The sequence below is a fragment of the Chelmon rostratus genome, chromosome 9, assembly GCF_017976325.1.
Source record: "Chelmon rostratus isolate fCheRos1 chromosome 9, fCheRos1.pri, whole genome shotgun sequence".
Taxonomy (NCBI): Eukaryota; Metazoa; Chordata; class Actinopteri; order Chaetodontiformes; family Chaetodontidae; genus Chelmon; species Chelmon rostratus.
Window position 1 is genome coordinate 16,334,311 of NC_055666.1, and position 15,253 is coordinate 16,349,563.

The 15,253-nt window shown below is 44.1% G+C and overlaps 1 protein-coding gene across 1 annotated transcript in view; it reads left to right on the forward strand.

Moving 5' to 3' along the window:
* The window catches only part of mid2 (midline 2), a 93,092-nt gene that overhangs the window by 16,508 nt on the left and 61,331 nt on the right, over positions 1–15,253 (forward strand). Inside the window, exon 2 of the mRNA XM_041943838.1 lies at positions 5,402–6,282. Within this exon, the coding sequence (XP_041799772.1) occupies positions 5,458–6,282 (825 nt within the window). The 5' untranslated portion in view covers positions 5,402–5,457. The remainder of the gene's footprint in view (positions 1–5,401; positions 6,283–15,253) is intronic.

Here is a 15,253-nt window from a genome sequence, read left to right on the forward strand (position 1 = left end):
GTGGCAGACACTGTTGATGTGACAATGGAAACTGGTGATTCACTATAGATTCTCAGTGATGAGATTGGGCTGCAACTGATGAAGGGTACCGATACTGGAGTAGTGACCAAGAGCACACGGCCTGTGTGTATGTGTGTGTGTGTGTGTGTGTGTGTTCAGGTTAGGGATCCACATGTGGATTTGAATGCATGCATGCACCCGTATGATCTACCTTGCACTGAAGCATAGCCCTTCCTGGAAGTAATCTTTTATTCTGCTTTCCACCCAGGGAACAAGTCTATGTGATAGATGTGTAACATCTGGCTCTGGTTGCACCTCAGCAAGTCCTTTGAATCTTTGAAGTGAAATGCTTCCAGTAAAGAAAGTTGGATTTAGTGCTTGTGTCCAGTCAGTATTAGCACATTATATATTCTGTAAAAAATAAAAATAAAAATAATGTGCAAATGCAGGATAACTAACATTACTAACAGGATATAAGAATTAGCGCTTTTGTGCTCTTGACAATGCTGCTTTGAAAGAAAAACTGCCGTGGTGGAAATGCTCTTATGTCTTTGGTTCAGAGGTCTAGAGGTGGTGATTCGTTTCGACTGTTGCAACATCATCCCAGCATCATCAAGTGTCCATTAAGCTCCCATTTTGCCTCTGCAGCTGTGCCTCTACAATTCAGGGGGGAGCAATTTGGTTTTTACAAGTGGATTGTTTATACGAGGATAATCATCTTTGTTTCACAAATGCCTTTTCTTTTTTCCTGATGCGTGCGTCAACAAAATGAATTCATACACATGCAGCCATACAGTGCACCCAGAGGACTGTGACCAGGTTTTTAAATAAACACTCTTCTATTGGTTTGATGTTTGCGGCATTATGAAATGACAGAAACCGTGACATCACTGTTTACTAGTTTGGGGAATTGCCCAAGGTCATGTGTCATAAACTAGTGCTGGAATTTATTACTGCTGCCACATTTATTGGATCTAATTGAGGCATAAAAGTACCGTCATACACATAGACACTAGATACAAATGCAGTCAGTCACTGGCTACTTGCATTGGGGTTGCAATGGGCTCGTATTTTTCATTTACGCGCAGCACTTCCCACAATAATTCTTAATATTTACAGTTCTATCTTAAAAATCTTCATCATCTTGAAACTCCTCAGATGCATGACTGCATGCTGTGCCTCTACATAAAACTCATACAGGTCCGGGACAAAGCAAACGGCACAAAGGATTTTGACCTATATTCTGAGACGAAGCACAACATCAGTGTTCTATCTAAGTCTAGCCGAAGTTATCAAAGCTATTCACCGTAGCAACAGGGCTGAAAGGGCTTTCTGCTTATGGATGTGTCCTTGCACCTGCTCAGAGGATGTCAGAAGTATAACCAGATTAGAATTCACAGTGTGTGTAGAAAAGAAAATTATTTATCTAGCCCCGCTTCAGAAAGACTATGAATCATCAATGACGTCCCTGTTTTTTTTTTGTTTTGTTTTGTTTTTGTTTATATTTCATCTGCTTTGTGTGCTTGCATGTGTTTGTGTGTGTGACTGTGAGTGTGTGGTGTTGCTCAAGCACCAGCTCAAGCTGTTCCCTGTCCAGATGGGACACTTCACCTTAACAAGAATGGCAGATGAAGAGAGACAACGAGACAGAAAGAGTTTGCGCTTGTAAATATGCAGCTCTGGCTCTGTGTGTGTGTGTGTGTGTGTGTGTGTGTGTGTGTGTGTGTGTGTGTGTGTGTGTGTGTGTGTGTGTGTGTGTGCGTGTGCCTTCAGAACGAACCCCTTTACCATGAAGCTAGCGATTCGGTCCCTAAGTGGCTCCCATCATAGCCGGCACTGTTTCCCCAGAGTGACATAGCTAAAGCTTAATGGGCCTGGTGATGGTGTGTTAAAGCTTGGTGTTAATTATAACGCCATGCTCCATTAAACACAGTCACATTAACATCAGCATAAGCAGCACTGTTGAGCTCTGTCCTGGGGAATAATGCGAGATTGCTGAGTCAGTCAACACTTGAACTGGGACAGTTGCACAAATCCAGGATATGAATGCACTCAACTCTATTGATGTGACAGGCTTAATAATTTAAGGTTCTGACTCTGTCTCAGTCTCTTTATATGTCGTTTATTGCATTCTTGTTGTGATACTGCTGTCTTGACTGATGTACAATCTCACAGCATATTATGACATATGGTTTATATCTGTGAGGGAAGGAGAAGGGAACGGGGATTTGTGTGGCTCGCTGTGTTTTATTTGTCAAATTCTGATAAACAGAGAGACAGGATTTGTGGAGAATCATTTTCTGGTGTGCAATAACTAAATATTGATTGACTGGTATTTTCTGCTCGGTGATCATTTGTGGCGCTGTGCTGAAAAGACGCTGTTGTTCTTTCGGTTTCACCTGAATCCAGTGCAAAGTTCGCGTGGTCGTTCAATGACCTGATGAATCAGTGTGTGTCCTGAGAAGCTTAATGAATGTGTGCCTTGTTCCCTGTTGTTGACATATTTTTCCACTGAAACAGGGGTCATATGGAGCTGAACTGCTCAACGTAAAGCTGCTGAGAGAGAACTTCATCAACATCCTGTTTTCTGTTTAATTTTACAGATTGTTTTCCAGAGTTGTAAAAATGGTTTCAAGTTGAATCAAATGAGAATTACAGACCAGTGGTTACATATAGTGTAAAGGTTAGAGATTTGTGTGGAGAATTATGACGTATCTGTACCTTGAGTCAAAATGGGGAGGGGGGGCAGTGGCCTTGCTTGTCATCTACAGGTCTTGAAGGCTGTCCTGCCTCCCCTCCTCACCCCCTTTCCACATCCTGTCTCCAGCCGTCTGCCCCCTGGCTACCAACTACCTGATACAGTGGAGATAAATTAGACCTATTGCTGGTGTGATGAAGCAGAACCTCATGCTTGCTCTCTCTGTGGTTGCTTGCCTGAACCCCCTCCCTCTCTTTATCCCTTACACGGCCGGGCAGTGTGATAACAACCACATAAAGCATCTGATAAATAGCAGCCAAGGTGAATATTGCAGGGGGACATTATGTGCCTGCGCACACGCACAATACCTAAAACGTACATTCATATACTGCTTTTCACACGCACACACACACACACACAGACTTATTTGCACACAGTGCCCATTGCCTTTTATCAGCGTAATATCTGCATGATCGGCTGCGAGCTGTTATGTATTTCTTTTCCAGATAATGAATTTTGTAACAAAGCTGCTGCATGCATATAACTACTTTCTGCAGTTGAGTGCCTTTCCCAAGTACTTAGCTGCTGCTCAAATCATGTTTGCTTTGAACACAGCCCAGTGTCTAGGCATGGTTTCTGGTGCAGCAGAAGGGAGAAGACTTTTGTTAGTGCAAATGAGTTTGAGCCTTTGAGCTCTGTTTCTGTCTTTATACAGTCCTGTCTTCAGCTTGTCCTGAGATCATCAGTGGTTGCGTAATGCTGACTTGCCAGTGCAACTGAATTCACACCGGCAGGCCAGGGTAGTGTCACAGTGCAATCAAGTGATTATAAACGAGCTGTGAATGGCAGAGCTAACTCAATTTGCCTTAATATGAGCAATTAGATTCAATAGGAGGACAAGGAGATGCATCAGCATGTTTTGACAACAAGCTGTGAATTTTATTATCCATCTGCAGTCAGGCTGAACTCATTAAGGTCACAGCTTCGACACGTTTCTCTGCAAAAGGTACGATATGCGCAGTTAGTAGAGCTGCAGCCACATGAATGGATTAGATGAGTGACTGGCGACTTTTTTGATAATCCATTAATCTTTTCTTTCTTTTTTTTAAACAAAAACGTGAAATATTCTCCTGTTTACCTTCTCAAATGTGATTCTTAAGCCCTTGTCTCTCTAAATCTCAATGATGATGTCTGTAGACAGAGCCCACCAGGCCAAATACTGGGATGCTGAACAAAAATGAAATACCAGTTTGGACAGACTGTGTTTAAAATTGAGTAACAGGTGTTAAACCCGGAATTGAGTTGGAATACGAGGAGGCTGAATGATCGATTACTGTATGAACTTACTGATAAGCACCCATTGTGGTCACTTATGCTCACTCATTTCATGCTCAGCCCTTCTTCTCTTTGAAATTGTGGCTTCAACCTTGGAAGAAGCCCCAGTGTCAGAGTAAGACTAAGTGACTCTCTTAAGCCCTTTTCTTGAAAACATGTCCTCACCTGTGAGTTTAATGTTGTTTTTATTGTCTGAACGTCTTCATCTTCATGCACGCAATGACCTTAGCTTCAGAGAGGCCCTTTACAGGAGTTTCAACCCTCTCCCAAAGGTGAAAAGTACTTTTTGAGTGGTTAGTGTAAAAGCCAGCCATCAGTAAATGCTGCATGACATCCACAGAGGGAGACGAGGGCAGTCTTTCAGGAACAACTTCACCTAATGAAATTGTCACTGTCAGCTATCGAGGGTCGTCCAGTTTAATACTGTAGTTTCACGCTGTCTGCTTTGTTTCTTTTAAAGGACAGGGAGCCTCTGCGAGCAGCGCTCCTGTGCCACTGAATCAACGTGGGTGAGGGAGGGTTATTGGTGATTTCTCATGTCAGTGGTTTTTAAGGCCACCCAGGGGAGACAGCTTGATATGCAGGCTGTGAGGTGCCGAGATTTGGAGGGCTTGGAGAACGAGGGGGAGGATCTGAAATCAATTTTCTTGTTTAGCTCAGGCCCTGTTCTCACTGTGCCGCTTGAAATTGTTGTTGGCATCATGCTTTAAAAGTTGAAATGTCCTTGGAGTTAAGTTTTTATTGCTTGATAAGTCAAGCTGATTACCATAGAAGCCATGAAAAACAGGCGAAGCGAGTGGCGAGCCGGAGAAGGAAAGATGGAAGTAAAACATACAGAGGTTGAATGAAGAGTTGAACCATGTAAGAGTCTGTCAGGGTGCTACAGAAATGCAGAAGTCCTCTGTTTAACAAGTTCCTCCTTCTCTGTCCTCCTCTGCTGCTGTGCATCTGTCTCCGTTATTCTCTTCACGCCATTGATTTTTACTTCTTCCCGCGCAGTCGAACCAACGTCTTTTTCCTCCCTGTTCGTGGAGTCATTCCTCTTCTTCTCAAATGGCTCTGCAGGAGGAATCGTGTCTTAAAGGCTGCTGCGAGGGGGCCCAGTTCACTGTTGTGCAAGCTGAGCGGCTGATCTATAATAGCACAAGAAAATGTGTATGTTCGTGATGTTTCTTCTAAATATGTGCAGGCCAGTCCATCTAACTTGAAGCCAATATCTCATGACTGATTCACTTAAAATCAGTAATGGGCAGTAATGGGCACCTGCTGCTCTATTCAATCAGAAAATGTAAAGTGGAGGTTGCTAATTAGAGGCCTACTTATTTTGTAACTGTAATTACTCATACACACTTTTTCTTCTTCATGCAGGTAATTGGCCAGCTTCCGTGGGATTTGATGTCACCTTTAGATTGGTTCAACTGAAGATGGAAACACTGGAGTCTGAGCTGACCTGCCCGATCTGCCTGGAGTTGTTTGAAGACCCCCTGCTCTTGCCCTGTGCCCACAGCCTGTGCTTTAACTGCGCCCACCGCATCCTGGTGTCTCACTGCTCCACCAGCAAGCCCCTCGAGTCCATTTCTGCCTTTCAGTGCCCCACTTGTCGTTACGTCATCACGCTGAATCACCGCGGCCTGGAGGGCCTTAAGCGCAATGTGACGCTGCAGAACATCATTGACCGCTTTCAAAAGGCCTCCCTTAGCGGCCCCAACTCCCCCACCGAGAGCCGCCGCCTGCAGCCGCAGCGGCCCTACACCGCCACCATTAGCGGTACAATAGCTGGAACAATTGGCGGCGGCGGTGGTGGCACAAGTGGAAGCAGTGCCCGCGGCAGCCCGGCCACTTCCAGCCACTCCCACCCGCACGCCAACCACACCAATCACGCCAACCACACCAACGCGAACCACAGCCCGGCTGTCGTTGCTAAAATGGATCCACGCATCAGCTGCCAGTTCTGCGAGCAGGATCCGCCGCGTGAGGCCGTCAAGACGTGTGTCACGTGCGAGGTGTCGTACTGCGACCGCTGCCTGCGCGCGACACACCCCAACAAGAAGCCGTTCACCAGCCACCGCCTGGTGGAGCCGGTGCCAGACACGCACATCCGCGGGCTGACCTGCCTGGAGCACGAGAATGAGAAGGTCAACATGTACTGCATGGTGGATGATCAGCTCATTTGTGCCCTCTGCAAGCTGGTGGGGCGCCACAGAGAGCACCAGGTGTCCTCACTCACTGAACGCTTTGATAAACTCAAGGTTAGTCCCCCGTGTCCTTTTCAGTTTGCTAAGCATGCGATAAGGTCATATCAGCAACAATTTCAGTGCACTGCTCCTTTTTTTTTACATTGTTTGACTTCTGTGTGACTGAAACAAGGTAAGTCACCATCTGGAAGATTTGATTCAACAAGACTGATGATTTACTGTCGAGCTTTGAAGCTATTGCCGTTCTGACAAAGAGGGTCTCATATTAAAGCCTGCAACATTCATTATTTCTTTGTTTGCAGTTTGCCAAACAGCAGAATCTTTAATCCATCCATTCCTACCTTGGGGATGTTCATTCTGTGCGATTCTGTTGACTATGAACTTTCAGTGCTGCCACAGTTGCATCACACACACTCACACCAGCCTTTGTTAAGCAAGAAGGACAGAAAGACAAACCGCAAACAGAAAGAGAGAGAGAGAGAGAGAGAGAGAATTGGGATGGTGTGCTGGTGAGAAGGGCAGAGAGAGGCGGAGAGCAATAGGGAGGCCGTCATTATAATAGTCGATGAGCTGGCATTCCCCATGGCCACTGAGCTTTCAGTGGCTCTGCGTAAAGTCCAGGACTGCTGAATCAGGGTGAAAAACAACAGAGAGAGGCACTAGCTGGAGCTAATTCCACCACTAAAGACCGAAAGCGGCCAGCCGCATCTGCCGGGCCTAAAAACTTTGACCATGAGTGTGTCTGTCTTTTATCTACTTATATGCCTTTTTATGGGTGCTTTTTCCAAAAAAAAGAGACATTATCATAGACGTTTGCAGTGTGACTGATTTTACACAAGCACAAGTAAAATTTACAGGACATTTATGTTGGATTATCATCTCACTGCATTATGTAGGAAGGGGATTATGTTCCATCTGTTACCTCTAACTTGTTGTTTACTGGCCCAGAAGAGCCCAGTTATGACTGTACTCTGTCGCCTTATGCCTCCTTAGGCCTCTGCGAATGAGCATCCTAATTGCTACAATAAACCAATTAACAGAATAATTTTGTGTACCAGAGGTGGTCCCTGCACTGACACGATGCTCAAGCAAAGTTAGTGTACTGGGGCATAGTACAACAGCGATAACAGCAAATACGGCTTGATTCTCTTTGTTTTCTGTAATGGTGTGTAAATACGTGCCTGCACAGATAGTGAAACCAAAAGTAAAAGCAGCAACATCTGAAATTCACATTTTGCCCAGACCTGAATTTTAGATGGTATTCTCCAGCCTCTGGTATTAGCCCTCTGGTCTGGCAGAGATAACGGTTACTATCTGAAGATATAATGGGTGAAAGCTGCAGATGCTCTGTGTTTTGTGCAAAAGGAAGCACTGTTTAGGCTACCAGATATACAGTAATATTATGTAAATTACCTACATTTTAAGAATGAATCTCTTACTAAAAGGGTGCATGGCAGTGTTTTGACTGTGTCAGATGAATGGCATGGTGTCGCACAAAGAGAGAAATGCACATCTGAGAAAGCGCTTCACTGGCAGTTTATATACATAGGAAGGGGCATGTTTGCAGGATTATGTTCTCAAAGAAAGTGCACTTTAATGGTCTCACATTGGAGCTTTTTTGTCACTCCACATTACAAAAGCGCGGTTGTAAGAATACGCTGGTAACGTTTCAAGAGACATTGTTAACATTCCAAGTGCAACAAAAATCCATTTCGTTGGGTCTGAAGGTGAACAACAACAACAGCAGAGATGTTCTCAGCAGCGTAAAACACCACTTTTATTTCAGATAAAATGCAATCTCACATGCTGTATTATTGATGATTTATGCTACCAAAACTTTGGCTCTTATTTGCAGCTTTGCGCCAACATGTCAGCAAAATTCCACCTGCTCAGCACCTCTCGTCGTCTCAACCCACAGTTTATTTTCACGAGCATTACCCTTTTTTCTACACACTCACTCTCCTCCTCTTTCTGCCACCACATTCTCTGCAGACTGAGGGAGAGTTTACTGTAAGTAGCTCGCTCTCCCCCTCCTTTCCTCTCCACTTCATGACTGGCTGTGGTTCTTTTGAACGTTCCCCAGCCAAGGCTTTGAACTTTCTTGACTTTGAAATCCTCAATCTACCCTAAATCTAGGAGGAGACCAGCCCCAGTCCAAGCTCCAGCTCAGCTCACCAGTGGCAGTGGCAGCTAACTTATAATCTTCTTCTCACTCGTGGCGAGGCGGAGGAGAGGGAGTCCTATTTGTGCATAGCTAATCATGGAAGATGTAGGTCAATAAGAGGTTTGTGTGTTGCACTGCTTTCACTTCTGTTTCTCTGTCAATCTAAGACTGATATTCATTGAAACACTCTTTGCTGAGTTTTCAATATGTAACTACCGCTGATATTAAATGGTCTTCTGCAATGCTCCAGTCAGCTCTTATTGGCAACTAGTCAATACCACTAAGCGATTGCACTCAGTGTCCTCAGTTTGGCCCCTCTGTATGATCTTTGACCTCTGGATTCCCCGTCACATTACTTCCTCTGTCTGCTGTGTACGCTGGGAGCTATTCTGTCACGAAATGATTTCTCACACACTGAGGGAAAGGTAAGCTTCCCTTGGGCAAGGAGGGTGGATATTTCAGGAGAGAAAATGCCAGCAAGTGCCAGCGCTGTAAAAGACAGAACGTGGCACATCTGAAACTGCAGGGAAGTGAGTTAATTCCCCGGGCAGCTGTTAAGCAGAGCTCTTTGCACAGAGGCAGAGACATTTGTGTCTTATAATTGGCAGACCTTGGTAATAGTGTTTTACTTTGATATTCTTGAAAGACTGCAGTTTAAAGGTACTCCACTCTAGATTTATATTTGTTTTTACACAATCAGATTCACTAAAAAAAACACTTCGAGCGAGGATACATTATGTTGGAGCTGTGAATGTTTCATCACCTGCTTCTTTGGGAGTGTGCATTGCAGGCTCATTAGAGTGTAATTTAGGCAAATTTTGCAGCAGTCTAACATCCCCTTGCAGAGGCAGGGTAGACAGAATTAAGAAGCTGAAGCACATGTTGTGTGTTCTCAGCACAGGATTTTAGTCTTCCATGAGTGATGTAACACTGGAAGGGGGGAAAGGTTAAACCCAATCATGACTGACTTAGTGAATGGGCTTGCTTTGATTCAGCATGCAGATATCCTGACGCTACAAGAGGTTGTGTAGGAAATTGTGTAGCTGCTGTCTAAAAGAATTAAAACAGGTGATTGTAACAAAGAGAAAGAGAAGTCCAACTGCCATTCCTGGAAGACTGTAACTAAGCACTACCCAATCATGGCTCATGTTTTTTTACTCCATTTCAGAAGAAGTCCTTCTTGGTGTTTCCACCCGCGTCGGTATCTATGCGATGAAGGAATTGTGGCAAATATGTTTATTCTTGGCCAGAGTTAAATGAGAATATTGCTCTCATCTGTGTGGTGAATATGCACTATATGCAATATGGACTTTTTCTTGGCCGGAAGCAGTTGCCAGGCAACCAGTGGCAACACCAGAAAGTTCTTGGTGAAGTAGTCCCGCACAAAGCTTAGTATTAATATATAATTACTTACTAATATAACATGTTAATTAGTGAGCTTTAGAGGTAGGCTAGCTGTTTCCCCCCATTTCCAGTCTTAGTGCTAAGCTAACCGGCTGCTGGCTCCAGCTTCTTTTATCTTATCTAACTTTTGATAAGAAAGCAAATGACTCATTCATTCATTCTTTTTGTGACTGAGGGCTTATCTGCCCTTTTCTTAATCATTGACCTCATATTTGCAATTTCACTTCATTTTGTTGTTTACAGTGCGTCTGACCGTGTTTTCTTTCAGTCTGCTCTATCAAGACACAGTAATAGACATAGTCACCTTGCAGCCCTTCTGTCTGCTTGTTTGTGTGTCTGTGTCTGTGTTTAGCTCACTTGCTCGCTGGCACTTAAACAGCACACAGTGGTCAATGTTTGACTAAAGAAAGTCTCCTGAATAGAAATAAATGGAAAGGGCGAAGTCAAAAGAGAGGGAAGAGACAGCAAGGACAAAGACTGGAGGAAAAATGGATTGCCAAATGGATCACATCACAAAGATTTGTGATGTGATCCATTTTCTGTTCTCCCTCTGCATTACTGGCAGTTAATTTACTGACTCTCAGGCTCTGGAGGGCTTGAAGTGTGTGTGTGTGTGTGTGCTTAAGCGTCAAGTGCTAATGAGCTGACATGGAGGCAAAGCCTATAGCAGAGCTGCTGACATTTGTGACACTCAGAGCGACACTTGAAATAAGCAGCAGATAAACTTAAAGACTCCGGATCTCCAACTCTGGGTGGCGTCACATGTGCACCAACCCTACAGCAGTGGGATTTGTTCTTGCATGTGTGTGTGTGTGTGTGTGTGTGTGTGTGTGAGTGTGCCCCTGAGGTCTTGACAGGTCTCACACATACTTGTACCAGATGATGGCCTGTTATGTGCATGAGAAGAATGAAGAAATATGCAAAACATTTCCAAGCGATTATTGGATTAATTCCTGTTTTGGAAGAGGCAAGTCATAGCATACTGACACCACCGCCCGCTCTCCTCTCCTCTCCGCCTTTTTGCTCTCTAACTCTCCCCTCTCTTCATTTCCTTCGCTCCCTCCAGCCCTGCTTCTTTCCCTTTATCCCCACCGATTTCTTCCTTCACTCCCCCCACCCCTCATATCTTCTACTTTCCCCCCATCTAAGCTCCTTAAGGCACTGTCTAACTCTTTTCTGCGCGATGTGTGCATCACGTCTGCTCCTGCTGCTGACTCCACTCCCGCTGTATTTACACCCATTTTGCTTTGCTAAATCCAGGGGCGAGCTTGTGCACGTGCCGTACACGCGCAGACACACAAATTTGTGTGCGCTTAATCACGTCCACGCCCACAAACGCACTTGTACTCTCTATCTTTTCACGCAGGCAGATACACAAAATGGAGTTCAGCTCACCTAATCTGATTCCACGCCAAACACTGACAGCAGTGATTTTAAGAGGAAATTAAAAGGCTGCGGTGTTAAGCACTCAACCAGGATGAATTCTTCATGCACTCCCAACTCTTACTTTGTCATACACTCATAATGTTCTCGTTCTTTTTCCCCCCGTACACGGACTCCCACTCTCTCTGCTGCTGTCCTCCCGCTCTGACACTATATTCCTCTCACTCTCTCTGTTCTGCATGCAAGCACACAAACATCATCCTTCCCACCTGCTTTCTGTCACTCCGTTTCTCTCTCTCCTCCCTCTACCTCATTTGGCCCCTGGCCAGTCTGTCTAGTTTTTAGGTAACACCACTCGTCTCCACCCGCAGTCGCCCACAAACCCACATACACTGCAGCAGCATATCGCCGGTGAGAGGAGACTCACAGCCCTCCAGTGTGTTTGTGTGTAGGAGGGTATATGATTGCTTTCAAATATGGGTGCCTGTGCGCAGCATTTACAGGTGTGTGTGTCTGCAAGCTCATTTGGGGGTGTGTTTGTGTGTGTCGAAGCAGATGCTATTAGGTCTGACGTGTGTGGAGTGATTGGGAGCTGAGTGTGTGATGCCGGGGGAAATCATGGCTCTATCTGGAGAACAGTGTGAGATGGAGCACACTTAGTCATGCTGACGGAACCACCAAGGATGTAGAAAGCTTTTAGTGTCTGTGTGCGCACGTGTGCGCCACTCCTCTGCCTACGTGCGCTAACGTGCCGATCAGGAAGTCTGCAAGAACGCGCGTGAGCCAGTGCGTGTTATACCTGCGCTGTAAATGCATCATGTATGTGTTGTGGAAATGTGTCACGCCAGACCATCGTAGAATTTAGTGGGTCATGAAAAAAGAAAGCTTATCAGCCTCTGCATCATGCATATGCACAATTTATGCAGAAAGAAAATGGAAAGCTTTTAAGAGCTTTGGTGTCAGCGGTGATACAATGCAATGCAGAGAGAGGGATAAAACCAGTATTATGAATCTCTGAGTTTTGTGTGTATGTTGGAGAGTGGTGTACAAATGTATCCTTTCCCATTTATCCATTATCCACTGACGCCTCCCCACAGTTTTCTTCCATAAATTGAGTGCAGGGTTCACTTGTGTAGCTTGATCCTTGTTATTCTCAGTACAGGCAGCTGTAGCGTGATAGTGATATTCACTGCTATAGTATGAACTGTAGTAACTGTAGGGGCACTCCTGAGGGGTATGTCAGCAAATCAGTGTTGCTCATCATGGTTCATGGTTCAGCGCAGCTACAGAAAAACTGTCGTAAAATGTTTGCAATTACACAGTTTTCTCTGTAGCGTATACTTATTTTGAATATCTTGAATATCAGACCTTCCTGTTATGAAGCATATGTGCTTACTCCCAAAGCTTAAGGAGTGTCCTTATCTCTGGAGTGTAATGGCCAGTCCAATGCACTAAATATTGTCTTGGGAGATTCTTCACGCTTCCAAGGATAAAATTCCTGTAAAAATCTGCTTTTTCCGCAGCATGAAAATGGTCAACTTGAATATCAACACAAAATACTTAGGACCTTCAGCCTCAGCATGTATCCCAATATTTCCCTTCTAAATCCATGCTGGTTGAACCCTGCTCGATTTTCCGTCCCGTCTCTCTCTTTCATCTGCTTCTTTGCCACCTCTTTTTTTTTTTTTTTTTTTACAAGGCTTAAAACTGGAATTCAGGCACTTGAAGGCTTGTGCTGTGTGTATTTTTGTGTAAAGCTGTAAGAAGCTGCCAACATAGCAAAGCTTCGCTGAGCCTCTGACACTTTGGACACTCGAGGAAAATCATTTTAACTAAGCAGCTGATAAATACAATTTTTGGATCTCCTTACATTCAAACATATAATTGCTTACAATGCATTTCAAGTGTGAGTGTTTTGTGTATGTTGTCTGTTCTGTGTGATTTTTTTTTTTTTTTTACAGTAGCTGTGTTCGCATATATACAACATGGTGTGTCACAATGCATGGCGGATCATAAACTCAGTACTATTTATGTATTTTAGTAAGATGGCTGGCGGCTACACACCACAACATAAGAGGATTTACACATTAATCAACAGTGGAAACTCATCTTGCCATGCTGATGTTATTTTCCACTGGCTCTCAAGCATTTTGATCCCAACCTTTCATACAGAGCCACATTAGTGCCTGCAATATCTGATGAGTAAGCACTTCCTTGTATTAATCTGCAACAATCCGTGGCACAGATCACATTTATATGAGGGGAAGGGAGGGGCTCTGTTTGAGGAAACTGATGACACATGCAGTCTATGAGCATGGGGCTTGATTTAAGAAATTACATTTCAGTGTCTCTCTTGGGGGATTTGTAAAAATTGTAAAGGCTCTATAAACTCTACACATTTTAATCACACGCAGGATGTTTCGGTCAGAAGGATGAATCGCAGGTGCCTGGGTCTGCAGAATTTGTTTTGGTTTGTGGCTCAGCGACAGTGGTCAAGACAATGAAGCATAACAGGAATATTTACACTGAGTGTGGAATGTCAGTCAGGGTCCAACTTGAATTCCTCGATCCCATGAACACACACGTACACAGAAATATTTATGTTTGCATGTGCGTGTCTACGCACAAGGCTGAATGCACGTTGAGTGACTGTTTTCTCCTCTGTAGTGTGTTTGTAACACGCTTCCTTTTTGAGTGAGCTGTGTGCGTGATGAGTTCTTCGTCCTGTTGTGAGGCTGCCAGGCAGGAACAGCGTGTCGCCGCTGGGAAGATACTTAGTTTGAACTAATGACACCAGCATGAGATGAACAGCACGTCTTCACTGGCCAACAGGGACCTGTGCTTCATCCCCAAACTTAAAATAGCCTGGTGTTTAGTGCTCTCTGAGCTGCACCCAGGGAATAATAACCATAGCTTAATAACACTTTTGAGCACTGAATCATCTGTATTATTTCTCTGGATATTCAGCTTATGGCTGTTGGTTTGATTATCAGGTCTTTTTAATTCAGTGTGGGTAAAGGACTGACCTTTGTAGACTGCAGCTGATAACTGGTGGCAAAATGAGCATAATTTGCATCTAAGATTTTGACTCAGAGCTGCGTCTTTTTACTCGGTGAAAGTCACCTCTTATCGTACATTCTAGGCAGTTTTCATTTTGTGAAGGCAGTGACTCTGTCGTCTTCAGCTCTGGCTCCAAGACAGTTTCCTTTTTAGCAAGTTCACTGTGGAAAATTTAACACACATCATCTCCCTTTCAGCACAGAGCGGAAGAAATCAGTGACACTAGGTGTGAAGAGCAGCAAAGGACCAAACCTGAGTGTAGGCTATAACATGTGCAGCTGCTGAAGTTAGTGAGAAAACAATCATGCCTATCTGGTTACAGGCACACTCAGCTGAACATCATCTCATTCTCTTATGTTTTTTTTTTTTATTATTGTGCCTTTTGTGGCACTGAAGCAGCATTTCTTCTACTTCCGGAAGACAACAGATTTCAACCACTTAAGCAATCCCACTGGAGATACAGCAAAAAATAACTTCTCTGTGAAAGCCAGTCAGTCAGGAATCAGTTGGCTTAGTTCAAAATCACAAGCGGTAGGAGAGAAAAACAAATGAAATATGGGGAAGAGTTGATCAAAAAGGAATATTGGCAGGTAAACTGATGAATTCCTTTGAAAAAGCCCCAACTGTTTTCATTGTTATCCGTAGATCTCTCTGTGGGAGTCATTGTTTGATAATTTGATTTTCTTCCAGCTGTATAACAGCACCAGACAAATGGATGAAAAGCTGAAATTAGTGAAGAAAGTGGTCAACAACGTTTTGCTAGAGTTTGAATAGTCCAATCATTATTGTTTTGTAGCAGGAGAATTGGCACATTAGGCAACCCAAACGGTTATTTACTTTCAGCATTATGCAAACATGTGCCGTATTCCATCGATGTATTGTAACATATCACTCTGACATAACATTTTCCCTTCCTTGCTTTTTTTTTTTTTTAACATCACTATAGTCCCAGCGAGTAAGTGAATCAACTCCTTTAGTCCTCCTTTAATGGATTTCCAAGCATGTGAGTGTTGT